Source organism: Myotis daubentonii, chromosome 17, assembly GCF_963259705.1.
Source record: "Myotis daubentonii chromosome 17, mMyoDau2.1, whole genome shotgun sequence".
Classification (NCBI taxonomy): Eukaryota; Metazoa; Chordata; class Mammalia; order Chiroptera; family Vespertilionidae; genus Myotis; species Myotis daubentonii.
Window position 1 is genome coordinate 47371975 of NC_081856.1, and position 13571 is coordinate 47385545.

General features: G+C 43.9%; 1 protein-coding gene across 7 annotated transcripts in view; it reads left to right on the forward strand.

The window, feature by feature from the left end:
- The window catches only part of RUNX1T1 (RUNX1 partner transcriptional co-repressor 1), a 151305-nt gene that overhangs the window by 100272 nt on the left and 37462 nt on the right, over positions 1-13571 (forward strand). For all 7 annotated transcript variants that reach the window (XM_059672256.1, XM_059672255.1, XM_059672257.1 and 4 more), the window contains exons 5-6: positions 2131-2312; positions 11349-11599. In XM_059672256.1, the coding sequence (XP_059528239.1) occupies positions 2131-2312; positions 11349-11599 (433 nt within the window). The remainder of the gene's footprint in view (positions 1-2130; positions 2313-11348; positions 11600-13571) is intronic.

Consider the following 13571-nt stretch of genomic DNA (forward strand, 5'->3'; position numbering starts at 1 on the left):
CACATCTGCACACGAGCTGTCCAGCCTGGGGGTCAGCCCTCCTGATTGTCATTCAGGAACTCGTCTCTCCGAGCTGGCGGGACTCGGTCTGCCTGCCTGCTTAAATGTTGCTGGCAGGCTGCACAGAAGGAATCTGAGAGAGCCTGGCGCTGTGGTCCCAACCGAATCTGCTTCATACAGCATGGCCACAGTCTTGTTTGCAGTGTACGTGGGAGGTGGGGTTTATGATATATCCCAGGTGCCTCCTCGTGATAAGAATGCTGACGATAATATGAAGAAGGTCATGGGACAGTGTTGATCTCCGCTCGCCCCCCGCCCCCGCCCCCGCCAGCTTAATTCTGAATCTCATGCTTTGTTAATGGAGTACTGGAGATACTTCGTGTCTTCTTGTTTTGTTTTGTCTCCTCCTTTATTAAATCTTTTTTTTTAAATCTTTGGAATCCTTTGAAACAACCAGGACTAGAGAGGTTTGCAATATATTGTTTTGGACAACTTTTAAAATCTTATCCATAGACTACAGAATGATTCTTAAAACTTTTTAAGTGTTCAGGGGGAATTGCTGTTTTATTATCTATGGATGGCACACAGTGTCTGAGAGCTACCTTCACTAAGGAGGAAACAGAGTTTAAAAATATTTTGAAAATGTATTTATTACGCACATGACCCTCTAGACCAGTGGCTCTCAACCTTCCTAATGCCGCGACCCTTTAATACAGTTCCTCATGTTGTGGTGACCCCCAATTTCATTGTTACAAGTTGAACATAATTAAAGCATAGTGATTCATCACAAAAACAATATGTAATTATATATGTGTTTTCCAAGGGTCTTAGGCAACCCCGGTGAAAGGGTCATTCGACCCCCAAAGGGGTCGCAACCCACCGGTTGAGAACCGCTGCTCTAGACTAACTGCAAATGGTTTATTTTTAGCTACAGCATGTGGTATGTGCTTATCTTTAGCAAATATCCTAGTGTTTTATACCTTGTGCAGAAACATGCTTTGGCATTCTTAGGAGATGGATCCTTGGTTCATACCTCAGATAATGGATGGAGTTTCAAGTCCAGCCCCGGTACCTGTCCCTGATAGTGTAGACCCGAGAGCCCATAGAGGAAGGCTGCTGGCACCTCCTGTATTCAGGAATGCTTTCCAACCCGACGGGCTAACTAATATCCATGGCATCTTGTTCCTACAAACAAGATCCTGGGTTGCAAAGAGATTTAGGTTATGGGTCTCCCCTTGAATTTGGAGAGGTAAGTGTTGTTCTTCACTCTGCCACCTATTCTCTCTGTCCCCCGCCTCCCCCCCCAAAAAGAATAAAAATAAAAGAGAGAGAGAGAGAAGAAAACACAACAATGTCAGAGTACGTTTACTTTTTAGAGTGAGATTCCATTTCCGTTTGAGCGCTTTACTGTGTGGAATCGTCTCCTTCCCTTTCGTAGCATTTGAGATCGCCCGAATTATGTGTCCACAAACATGTTCAGAGAGTCTTTTTCCAAGTGCTGGGCTCGGTGAGGAGCAAGAGTTATGGGCACACAGGATTTCTCCTATGAAACTGTATGCAATTTTTAGAATAAGGACGCTACAAAGAAAGCAGATTATTTTCGTAGACCACTCATATATGCTACTTTGTGCATGAATTCCACCCGGGATATCTGACCATACTCTGGGCATTACTTAAATGTATGAATCCGACGATTACTAAAAATAATTTCTACATTCAACTCTATTATTATTATTTGAAGTTAGTAGTCGACCAGAGATGTTTCATAGGATTAACCTGTTTTACCTGGGCGAGTTACTAGATACAAAAATTAAGTGTGTATGTACTTCACATACCCTGTGTCTTCCATGAGGAATAAACAAAAATTGCTGATGGATGGAGCCAGAACTTTATACCCTGGGGGGCTTAATATTATATTAGATTCAGATCAGAAGGACCTTAAAAGTAAATAAGTGCCAATCCCGGTGCTCCCCGTGGTCCTGGAAGCCGGAGGGGTGAGGTGGCTCACGCAGGTCAGGCACCTCATGCTCGGGGCAGTGCAGGTCAGGGAGCAGCTGACACTGTCGCCCAGCACTGGGACCTGTGCCTGGACACCACCCCTATTGCCTTTATCCCCTCCCGCTCCCGCAGGCGAACCTGCCCCTGCTGCAGCGCGAGCTCCTGCACTGCGCGAGGCTGGCCAAGCAGAACCCTGCCCAGTACCTCGCCCAGCACGAGCAGCTGCTTCTGGACGCCAGCACCACCTCCCCTGTGGACTCCTCCGAGCTGCTCCTCGACGTGAACGAGAACGGGAAGAGGCGGACTCCAGACAGGTGAGGGGGAGCGCGGTGGGCTAGCCCGGCCTTGGCTGGTACCCGTGGGATGAGGACCTGCTGCGTGGGATGTCTAAGCTGACTGCTCACCTACACCTGTTGCAAACAGCCATAAGCTAAAGGGTCCCTCCTGGGGACCTCGCTCTGGCCTGGGATGTTACAGAGGGATGACTCTGGCCTGTGCCAGCCTTTTGTGACGGTTCATCTTTGTTGCTTATAATATTAAAGTCAAAGGTGAAGGCCCTGGCCAGGTAGCTCACTCAGTTGGTGAGAACATTGTCCCAATCCGCCAAGGTTGTGGTTTGATCCCCAGTCAGGGCACATACAAGAATCAACCAGTGGATGCATACATAAGTGGAACAACAAACCTCTCTCTCTCTCTCTCTCTCTCTCTCTCTCTCTCTCTCTCTCTATCTCTATCTCTATCTCTATCTCTCTGTCTCTCGCTCTCTCTCCCCCCTTTCTCCCTCTCCTTTCCTCTCTTCCTAAAATTAAAAAAATAAAAAATTCCTTAAAAATTAAATAAAGTGAAAGGTAAAGATGAATGCTATTCAAATGTGCTAACTGCCACTGATGGTTCTTAGACACACAGTATTAAAATTGTCATTTTAAAAATATTATTCTTTTTTCTTTTAATCCTCACCTGAGGATATTTTTCCATTGACTTTTAGAGAGAGTGGAAGAGAGAGGGAAAGACAGAAAGAAATATCAATGTAAGAGAAACACATCTATTGGTTGCCTCCTGTACGCGCCTGATTAGGGCCTGGGTCGGGGAGGAGCCTACAGCCGAGATATGTGCCCTTGACCAGAATTGAACCCGGGACCTTTCAGTTCCCAGTCCGACGCTCTAGCCACTGAGCCTAACTGGCTAGGGCACACAGAATGTTATTAAAAGCAAGCCAGTTTACATACAGTTACTATAATTTTTATGCTAGAGTCTCTGGAATTTCTCTCTTGACATAGGACCTCCCTCTTAATAGTATAAAATTCCTGAAGCAAAGGTTACGCATTAGTTTACTTCTGCATTCTGTAGACTCACCTTCATATGCGACCTACCAATAGTGCTACTTTTTTATTTTTATTTTTACAAGTCACCTTTCCTCGGCCACATGTAAGCATTTAGTCCTTTAGCTTTTACAGGGAACTACTTAACCCAGGTGTCTGCATGGCACAACCTGAAAACCAAGAAGCAGCCCCAGGATAGATGCCTCCCTGTGCATCCTGTCTGACCTGTTTGCCTGCAGGAAGGCAGTCCTGGGTGCAGGTATGAGATGAGAAAAAGCGGCTGCACCCCCATTTCTTTCAGAGCAGCGTAGGAAAAGAATCGGGGAGAGACCGGGTGGAAAACGGGGGAGAAAAAACATTTGCTTGGGTGGAGGCGAGGGTAACAGGGCAAGGTTTAGATGCCTGTGATACATGTAAAAGTCATCCTATAGGCAAAACTGGAAACGGACGCAACGTATTCTAGAAACCCTGGCTGCTACGTAGCCACAACAGGCAGCCTGGCCACCTTTTTCATTCATTCTCTATATTCAGTTTTCATTCATTCTCTATATTCAGTGTTCATTCATTCTCTATATTCATTTTTCATTCATTTCTCTATATTCCCAGCCATCGCCCCGCTGGTTCTTTCCCAGAGATTTATGTTTGAAAGGACTGTGCCTTTAGACGTTCCTCAGGCAGTGAGGTCAGCCCTGAAGGACATGCTAACACGGACACGGACACGGCACGTTGGTGCGCTGTGGCTGCGTGTGTGCGTGCATGCTTGGGGTCAGGCAGGACTCTGAGAGCCTTCGGCTACATTCTCCCCGTGGTCACGCGTCGACAGGATTAGCGGCCGGAGTGGGGATGCACAAGCTTGCTCCTTGGGTGGAGTTTCTTGTTCACGTGGTGCCCCGGAAGGTGTGTTGCAATGGAAAGATGGCAAACGGATTTCCTTAGAGTTCGGAGGAAGGGGCGTGAGAGCGTGCTGTGTAAATACACTTGCATCTTGTGGGAATTCGATGGGAGCCGAGAAAATACGGGCCGCTCTCGCCTGCCTCTGCCTGTGTTCCCGGCACCTTGTTTGCATATGCCTGTTCCTCTCCCCTGGTTATTATCTGCGCCTCCAGACCCGCCGTAGGAGATGCGGTAGAGGACGGGGCCGCCTGACAGCAGAGGTTTTTTTTGTTTCGCTGAATGTTTTGTGGGTGCATATGGTCTGACATGGATGAGCAGCCACGTCGAGATTCTGGAGTCTATTAAACTGGCTCATTAAAAAGATCAATCTGTTTCTGTAATAACACTGGGAACCATCCGTCACTGGAAGAGGGAAAAACTGACACCTGAGGAGAAAACACATCCTGGTAATTTGTTCATGACACGCCATGAACAAAAGAGCACTCTCCATTTTGTTTACAACTTCGGGGGCTTACATTTTGTGATAATTGCAGATTTAATCTACTAAACAGTTGTCACATGTTGTAGGGATGGCTTTTTGGCAAATTTAACTTTTTTCTCTCCTCAAATATGACTGTTGCTGGTTATGTCTTTTTTTTTTTTTTAAGCATTATTATTATTATTTACAGAGAAATGAGTACTCTGTAGGGAAGCCTACAAAATCATTTTTCCCCTGTATGGAGCAGTGAAATTTATTCTACTTTCTTTTCTTTTTTTTTTAATATATTTTTATTGATTTCAGAGAGGAAGGGGGAAGGAGAGATAGAAACATCAGTGATAAGAGAGAATCATGGATTGGCTGCCTCCTGCATGCCCCTTACTGGGGGGAATTGAACCTGCAACCCAGGCATGTGCCCTGACCGGGAATCGAACCGTGACCTCCTGGTTCATAGGTCCATGCTCAACCACTGAGCCACGCCAGCAGGGCAGAAGGCTGTCATTTTGGAACCATGTTCATTGAATATATAACATTTGCCAACACAGTACACACCAGCTGAAACTATTAGGTTCATTTTTTTCTGTAAAATGAATGGTGTTTCAATATTTTTGTATTTATTAAGAGAAAAGGTAAAATAGGTACACTTTACAAGGAATTGCAGGATTAATTGACTATGAGTAAGAGACTAGAAGTTAAGAATTAAATCTATATTACCTACAGCATTCAGTTTTGTAGGAAAAATAATGTTTAATTTGATATTCATATATTGTTGTTTTGTGTTAGATCTTTTATGCATGGTGAACTTTCAAGAAGTGAGTAATCATCCATGTAGAAATGAATTTTTTTAAAAAATACTCCCAGTTGTGAAGGATTCTAGTGAAATAGCATTAAGTTGCTGTACATAATGAGATAGCATGGTTTGTAGAGGACATTTTGCTCTCTCCATACTGGTCTCAACATGGACATGCTAGCCTAGCCATGCTGAATATATATATATATATATATATTTAGGAAAGGAGAGGGAGAGAGAGAGAGAAACATCAATGATGAGACAATCATTGATCAGCTGCCTCCTACACACCCCCTACTGGGGATCTAATCCACAACCCAGATATGTGCGCTGACGGAATTGAACCATGACCTCCTAGTTCATAGGTTGATGCTCAACCAGTGAGCCACATCAGCCGGGCACTGCCAAATACTGTTCATGCCATAATTCTGTTCATGCTTCACAGGCTAACTCAGACAATATCTACTATTTAATACAGGCTTCCCAATCATAAATAGTTACTATTCACTGAGCCCTTAAGATGTTCCTGGCCTTGTGCTAAATAATTTACATGCTAACAGTCCTATTGCATAGATTCAGGCAGGCGGGGTAATGTGTCTGAGGTCACATAGTTTGTAAAGGGCATGGATGGGATTTTAACCCTGGATTCTCTGCCTGGAACGCCCCTGCTCTTATAACTAGGATTCTACACTATCAGCTTGAAGTTATTGAATGCTAAATATGTGTTAGGCTCTTTATGTAGATTCTTTCAGACAGTCCTCTCAGTAGCTCTGAGGTCATCATTCCCATTTTGTGGATGAAAACACTGAGGCTCATAGAGGTTAAGTTCCTATGTCCAGCAAATAGCAGAGCCAAAATTTGAACCAACTCCATAGACCCTGCTCATTCAAGTGCACATTCTGGAGTGCTTTTTTCTCACTCTCATCTTCCATATTACTTTGGTGCTATTTTTATGGTTCCTGCCAAGTGCAGGTCCTATGTGAAAATGTAGAAGTCTTGTCTCCAATTAAATTGTCTTTACAGTAAAAGATTTATTGCCAGTATACTTCCACAAAGAATGTATGTCTGGTATTACGTGGTAATTTTATGGAGGGTGTTGAGGGATTATCTCTTGGTTGTCTTCGTATGCCCACCAAAGCTCAGGATAGTGTATTACACATAGTGGGTTTCTATGTATGCCCACTCATAAAACAACAACAGAAACCCTACTCCTTGAATAAATAAACCATTAAACTTACTGTAGTCATTTTCAGTATAATACAAAATAGTCTCTCCCTTAAGAGTCTTTCTTGCTTTCTACTGTTTTAAAAGCTGCATCTCTGAGACACACAAAAATGAAAATAGCCATCAACAGCCCAGGAACAAAATGCCGTGATTGGTTCACTGACCAAAAAAAACTGGAGGGCTTCACTCACAATGTAACGCCGACAGAACAGAGCAAGAAAGCACAGCTCCGCCCAGGAGGAGCAGTATAAATTGAAGATGTCAGCAGTGGCCAGAAATTATGAAAGGCAGGGGACAGGCAGTAGCAGGAACCTAACCGTTGAGCAGATGGCGAGCTCTGGGAGACACATCCCACCTTCTTGTTGGGGGAGAAAAGAAGGCTCAGATGGCTCTGAACCTGCTGTATTGTCATCCTTGAAGGTCCAGGCAGCATGTTTATATGTCTGAAGTGGTCCGCATCCACCTGCGCCTCATTCCCTCCTGAAGGTATTGGCATGCTGCTGGGGAGGTTTCTCCATGGTTGCCTGGCTGTGGAGAGACTGAAGGCTTCTCCTGCCACATGGCCCAGCAGTAACGGTCCTGTGTCATTCAGCGTTCTGTTACCTCTCATCTGAATATCCTACCTCCCCTAAGATGAGAGCAAAGCACAGAAACCACCATGGGTTGTCAGGAAGAATTAGGTTTGTTATTTTTTTTTTAAGGAGGTGGGGAACTTGTCATATATTTTGTTTTAGATACATTTTTAGTATGATGGCTCTAGGTGGTTTGGTTCAGTGGATAGAGCATTGGCCTGCAGACCGAAGGGTCCTGGGTTCGATTCCGGTCAAGGGCACATGCCCGGGTTGTGGGTTGGATCCCCAGTAGGGGGCATGCAGGAGGCAGCTGCTCCATGATTCTCTCTCCCTTCCTCTCTGAAATCAGTAAAAATATATTAAAGAAAGAGAAAGGTATTATGTAAAATTCTTATCTAAATTCACTTAGTTTTGCTTACTACACCTTGAAAGGGTAACAAATGAGCAAATTTGGAATTTGCTCAGGCAAATGAGGTGTAGATAGTTGTAGGCATTCTCAGAAACAGACAGACGAATAAAATTAAGTTGTTTTAGTTACAGTTCTGGACATGCACCCATCCTTTAACTAGGCTTGCCCTTTTCTAGACGTAAGTGATTCAAGGATGCACCGGTGAGACCTTGCACAGACTTGTTTTTGTGGGCCAGGAAGGTTTTCATGTTTTGCTGTTAAAATCTAACGACTTCTGTGAGGCGATGAGCTCTATTATTTCCATAGCTGCCTGAGCTCTTAGGATGGCAGTGTCCTTGCTGAGGGGGAAAGTATCTCTTTTGATAATAATGGTTCATTGACGGAATAGCACTGACCAGATGGCCGATCTAAGGGTAAAGATAAACAACATTCTAAGAATTCTTTTAATATTGTATGTTGTTATGTTTGAACAAGCGTAGACAGAACCCATAAGTTGAAGTGGTTTGACACAACTGGGCCAAAAACGTTTGTATATTTAGAAATGCAGCAGTGGCTGCTATAAGTTATTTAGAGGATATTTTCTATTTTTGCACAAGGAATTAGCTATAAATAATAAGTCGTTCAAAGAAAAGAACAGAGAACTACTCTGTTGGCTAAAGTGGTTGGCACAGGCACCGTTTGGCCAGAGGACCATCAGCCCTATGTCTTCAGATCTGCAGAGCCAAGCCACTTATTTTATTTTTTATTTATTTTTAATTTTTATTTTTATTGATTTCAGAGAGGAGGGGAGAGGGAGAGAGAAATGGAATACCAATGATGAGAATCATTGATCGGCTGCCTCTTGCACGCCCCCTACTGGGGATCGAGCCTGTAACCTGGGCAGGTGCCTTGACCAAAATCGAATCCCGGACCCTTCAGTCCGCAGGCTGACGCTCTATCCACTGAGCAAAACCATCTAGGGCCAGAACCAGGACATTTAGATGTAACTATAGGAAAATGGAATGAAAGATGTTTCAAACTAGAAGGGACCTCAGAAATCATCTAGTCCAGTGGTTTTCAAACTTGATTTTAGCAGCAGACTTTTTCCTTTAAAATACTTGGAACAATAAAGATAAAAAAAAATAAATAAATGAAACCTTAAGTCAGTGGTTCTCACCTTCTGGCCCTTTAAATACAGTTCCTCATGTTGTGACCCAACCATAAAATTATTTTCGTTGCTACTTCATAACTGTAATGTTGCTACTGTGATGAATCGTAATGTAAATATCTGATATGCAGGATGGTCTTAGGCGACCCCTGTGAAAGGGTTGTTCGACCGCCAGGGGTAGCGACCCACAGGTTGAGAACCGCTGCCTTAAGTGGAACCTAAATTTACAAAAAGAGATAATAAGAAGTGGGTTCCTCTGGCCCTTTAAATTTTGATTGTTTACAGGAAAAGTTCTTCGTTGCCTGCAGAATCCCTTAGTGCCTCAGGTGGCACAGTTTGAAAACCACTGACTTAGTCCAACCCTTTCATTTTACAGATGAGCAAACTGAGGTCCAGAGAGGTTAAGTGGCTTGCCCAAGGTCACACAGCTAGTCGTGGAAGAGCCAGGACTAGATCTCATAGCTCATGATTCCCAGTCCAGAGCTCTTACCACTACACCACACTGCCCGTAAGGTAGGTGATGTGTCAGCATTATATTCATAGCTACTAATAGTCTGCAGTATTTTTTCAACTGATTGATGCTGGTCATATGCATTGAATGTTGAAGTGTATTTTTCAGAAATATATAGGACATGGAAATACAGATTAGAATCACATAGATATACTCTTAGAAGATAAATCAGTATCTAAAATGTTTCCTTTCACTTTTAAAAATTGTGTTAAAGAAACGCGTTCAGGTAATGTCTGAGCTATAGTGGACATTTTTTGGTCTGATATTAATGATGGTTTAGGACAGACACATACTTTGATGGGAGCGTCATCTAGCCACACCTTCCTCTCCCCCCCTCCGCATGGACCATGCCCTGCTGTCATGTCCAGTATTGGCCAGTCTGCTGTCTCCAGGATAGTGCATCTTTCTCCAGGATGTAGTGGGCATGTATTCATTGCACACTGAACTCTGCAGTGTTCCTCAGCTTTTTGTGTGCTACACCTTCTGTCTTTCAAGTCCTTTATCCTTCTCAGTCTCATGTGTGTCAATTGTCACTGGGGGGTCTACCCTACGCGATGTAACGGATGGCTCATTGTAGAATCTTGTGGCCCTAATGACCTCCCTTGTTAAGTCAGTTGCTACTCTGGTTCCTCTAAAGCTACCAGACCAAGACTATCCTGGGAGCCAGGAAAGTGGGGGAAAATGTCTTCAGGCCTCTATGCTATTCTTTCCAACATAGAATCAAAAAGGCGTGCAGAGGTCTGTAGCTGCTGTGACTTGGTAGAATTCTCATGGGGAAATTTTACAGGGAAAATAGACCTTACGACGGGTCTAATGATAGAGTGCTGGTCTTTCGGTGAGGGCCCGCTCCTTTATCAGAAATGAGCTTGGGAGCTGTTGGAGCTGTTGTTCCAGTCACAGTGGGATGTGGCTGGTTCCTGTCTGACTGCGTATATGAAGTTTGTCCTTACAAATAGAGACCTAGTCAGCCAGAAAATGGCTCTCTAGCCCCACCTCTTTTTGAACAGATGTAGGAGTAGTGATTAGTTATCAGGTCTCGTTTATATAATGTATTCCTTCCGAAAGCCAAGTTCAGAGTTTCGTGTGTCACATAATCAAGTGCCGGCAGGGTGTGCTGTCCTGCCCTGAGGCCTCATGACCCCAGTGAGGTCACGCATGCTCTCTGAGTATGTTTCCCCAACTTTAAAATAAAGGGATTCACCTAAATTCTCTTTAGTCACAGCTAGCTCCGTGTGACCGCCGATGGATACCCAGGTGACACCAGGCCATGGGAGAGTGCGAGACGTTACATTGCTTTATTGTGTTAGCTCATTTGATCAGCACTTGCCCATTGAGCTGTCTGTGACGATGGAAATGTTCTCTGTGCGTGCATTCCCCGTCTGTAGCCACAGCCCCAGGTGGTGACTGAGCCCCTGAAATGTGGCCTCTGCTCCTGAAGACCCAAATCGTAAACTTTAATTTTAATTAACTTACATTTAAATTTAAGCAGACACATGTGGCCACTGTACTGGGCAACACAGCTCTTAGGTGTTCTCTGATATGAACGTTAGCCAGGGTGGATGCATGGAGTAGGTGTCTAACCTGAAGAATTAATTCATCAGGAGAATAATGTCTAATTTGAATCTTCACCAGATACAATGTCTTAGGGTAATATGTTAGGAACCAAGTATTCTCTTTTGAATGGAAATGTTATCTACGGAGTGAGATTGGGATTTCCTTTTACTCATGACCCTAACCATATATGAGCCTCAAATGAAAATATATTTTCCAAGAGATGTTTGAGAATTGAACCATTTTCTCCTGTGTTCAGTTCGGTGATCATGTAGACCTCAGCATGCGTTTCAGTGAATTACCAGTCAGTGGTCTTCTGAGTTTACAAAGTTTCCGGCCAAAGCAGGAATATTGTGTATATTGCAAGTTCAAATGTGAGTGTTTGAATTATGCTGGTTTCTGAATATATCATGAAACAAAATCTTTTTCTCCTTCCCCTCCCCCCGCCCCCACAGAACCAAAGAAAATGGCTTTGACAGAGAGCCTTTGCACTCAGAACATCCAAGCAAGCGGCCATGCACCATTAGCCCCGGCCAGCGGTACAGTCCAAATAACGGCTTGTCCTACCAGCCCAATGGCCTGCCTCACCCCACCCCACCTCCACCTCAGCATTACCGTTTGGATGATATGGCCATTGCCCACCACTACAGGGACTCCTATCGACACCCCAGCCACAGGGACCTCAGGGACAGAAACAGACCTCTGGGTAAGACGGAAAGATTTGTTCGCTTCTTATGGGATTGGATGTATGTCTCTGACTTGACCCATGTTCTTTGGGGAATGGTTTGGTGCCTTTTTTTTTTTTTTTTTTAACTTGAAACTGCCAGTGAATAAATGCAAGATTTATAATTCCTGAGATGGAATGAGTTTGGGTAAATATGTGTTCCATTTGCCTCCATTCATGTTTTGAATAAAACTATTGGAAATGAAGCATTTAGGAGACATTGCCTTCTAAAGAGCAAGTGAACAGCATGAAAAATGAGAGGGAAGATGAACAAGGTAGGTTTAATGCATGATCAGTGGTTGAGGCGAAGGTATCAGAGCACTGTTCCTGGCGCTCCTGCTAGTCTTTTGTTTTTAATCTTTATTGTTGAAAATAGTACTTATGTCCCCCTGTGTGCAGTTCGGTGAATTTAGCCATTCTAGCCTGCACCCGCCCCCCCCCCCCCCCCCCCCCCCGCACCAGGCCTTCACCACACTGTTGTCTATGTCCATGGGTTATGCATATCTGCATGCAAGTTCTTTGGTTGAATTCTTCTCACCCCCCCCCCCCCCGCCTTCCCTGTGAGATCTGACAGCCTGTTCCATTCTTCCATGTCTCTGGATCTATTTTGTTCATTAGTTTATTTTGTTCATTAGATTCCAGTGATTCTTAATTTTTGGTGAGTCAAGCTATTTATAAACTGACGGAGAGCAATAGTCAACCCTCTCTTTTTCCATCTTCTGGGTCCAGGCCACCCACCAACAGCACTTCTCTTTACCTCCTAGCTAGTTGCTGACTAATTTTCCTGACACGGGTGATTTGTTGGGCAAGGATGCTGGAAACAGTAAGGGATAAAGTCCAAGTGGAAAACCAGAGCATAGACCTGAGGATGCAGAACTCTGGGAAGTGCATCCGGTTACTCAGTGCCTGAGTAGTAGGGACAGTGATTTTAGCCACAGGCCGAGGTACCCTGGTGAGCAGCCGTGTATGTAGATGTATAACTAGGTTACTAGCAAGTGGGGACTGCCATATATAAGGTCTGTTTGCCTTTCCACATACAACCCTCTAAATGATTAGAAAGCAGAAAGGGAGAGATAGGGCAAGGTGAGGGGGCAATTAAGGCCCAGGTTGTGAGATAGCAAAGTAGTAGTTCTGCTTCCCACAGTAGTCACTTCTGCACTCATAATGTGTCAGAGAAAGGGCTACGCATATAATTGGTGTTTTCTTAATAGCCCATCTAATGTTCTCTCGGTACCATTTCTGAAGAACTCTCAAAAGTGGTTATGTTATTTCTCAGGCAGGGTTGATATTTTAACCCCAAATCAAAGGTGATAACAGCCCCCTTCCAAGCAAAAGCCTGGCCATTTGTCTCTGACTCAATGCCCCAGACACCTGATTGTTCATTTTCAAGTAGAAGTGGAGTCACCAGGTCATTGTAAGAGCAATTCAAGATATCCCACTTTGTAGCTGCTAGGAAATGGCCTGTTTCTTCGGTAGCAAATGCTGTTTTATGAAATATTAGTTCTAGTGCACCATTAAGTAACCATCAAGGAAGTAATTACACTTATGTGCAATGATTATGCTTTCACCTAGTAATGTTAAAAATCCCTTTATGCAGTACATCTGTTGGTTTTATGTAATTTTTTTTCAGACCATGTTTCTTACTTTAAAATTATATTAGCTTCTAAGATTAATAGTGCTAATCTCTATAAATACGTGCAACTATGTAATCATCCTTAAAATCTGGCAGAGTTTAGTATGTGTTAAAATAAAATTAAATCTTGGTGTCTGAGAGAGAAATTATGGTGTTAACACCAGGCTGCCCTTTTGAAAATATAAAAATTATCAAAGCCTGGCTGGGTGGCTCAAATGGTTGGAGCATCGTCCCATACACCAAAATGTTGTGGCTTAGATTCCCAGTCAGGGCACAAACCTAGATTGTGGGTTTGGTCCCCCCCAGTCGGGGTGTGTCTGG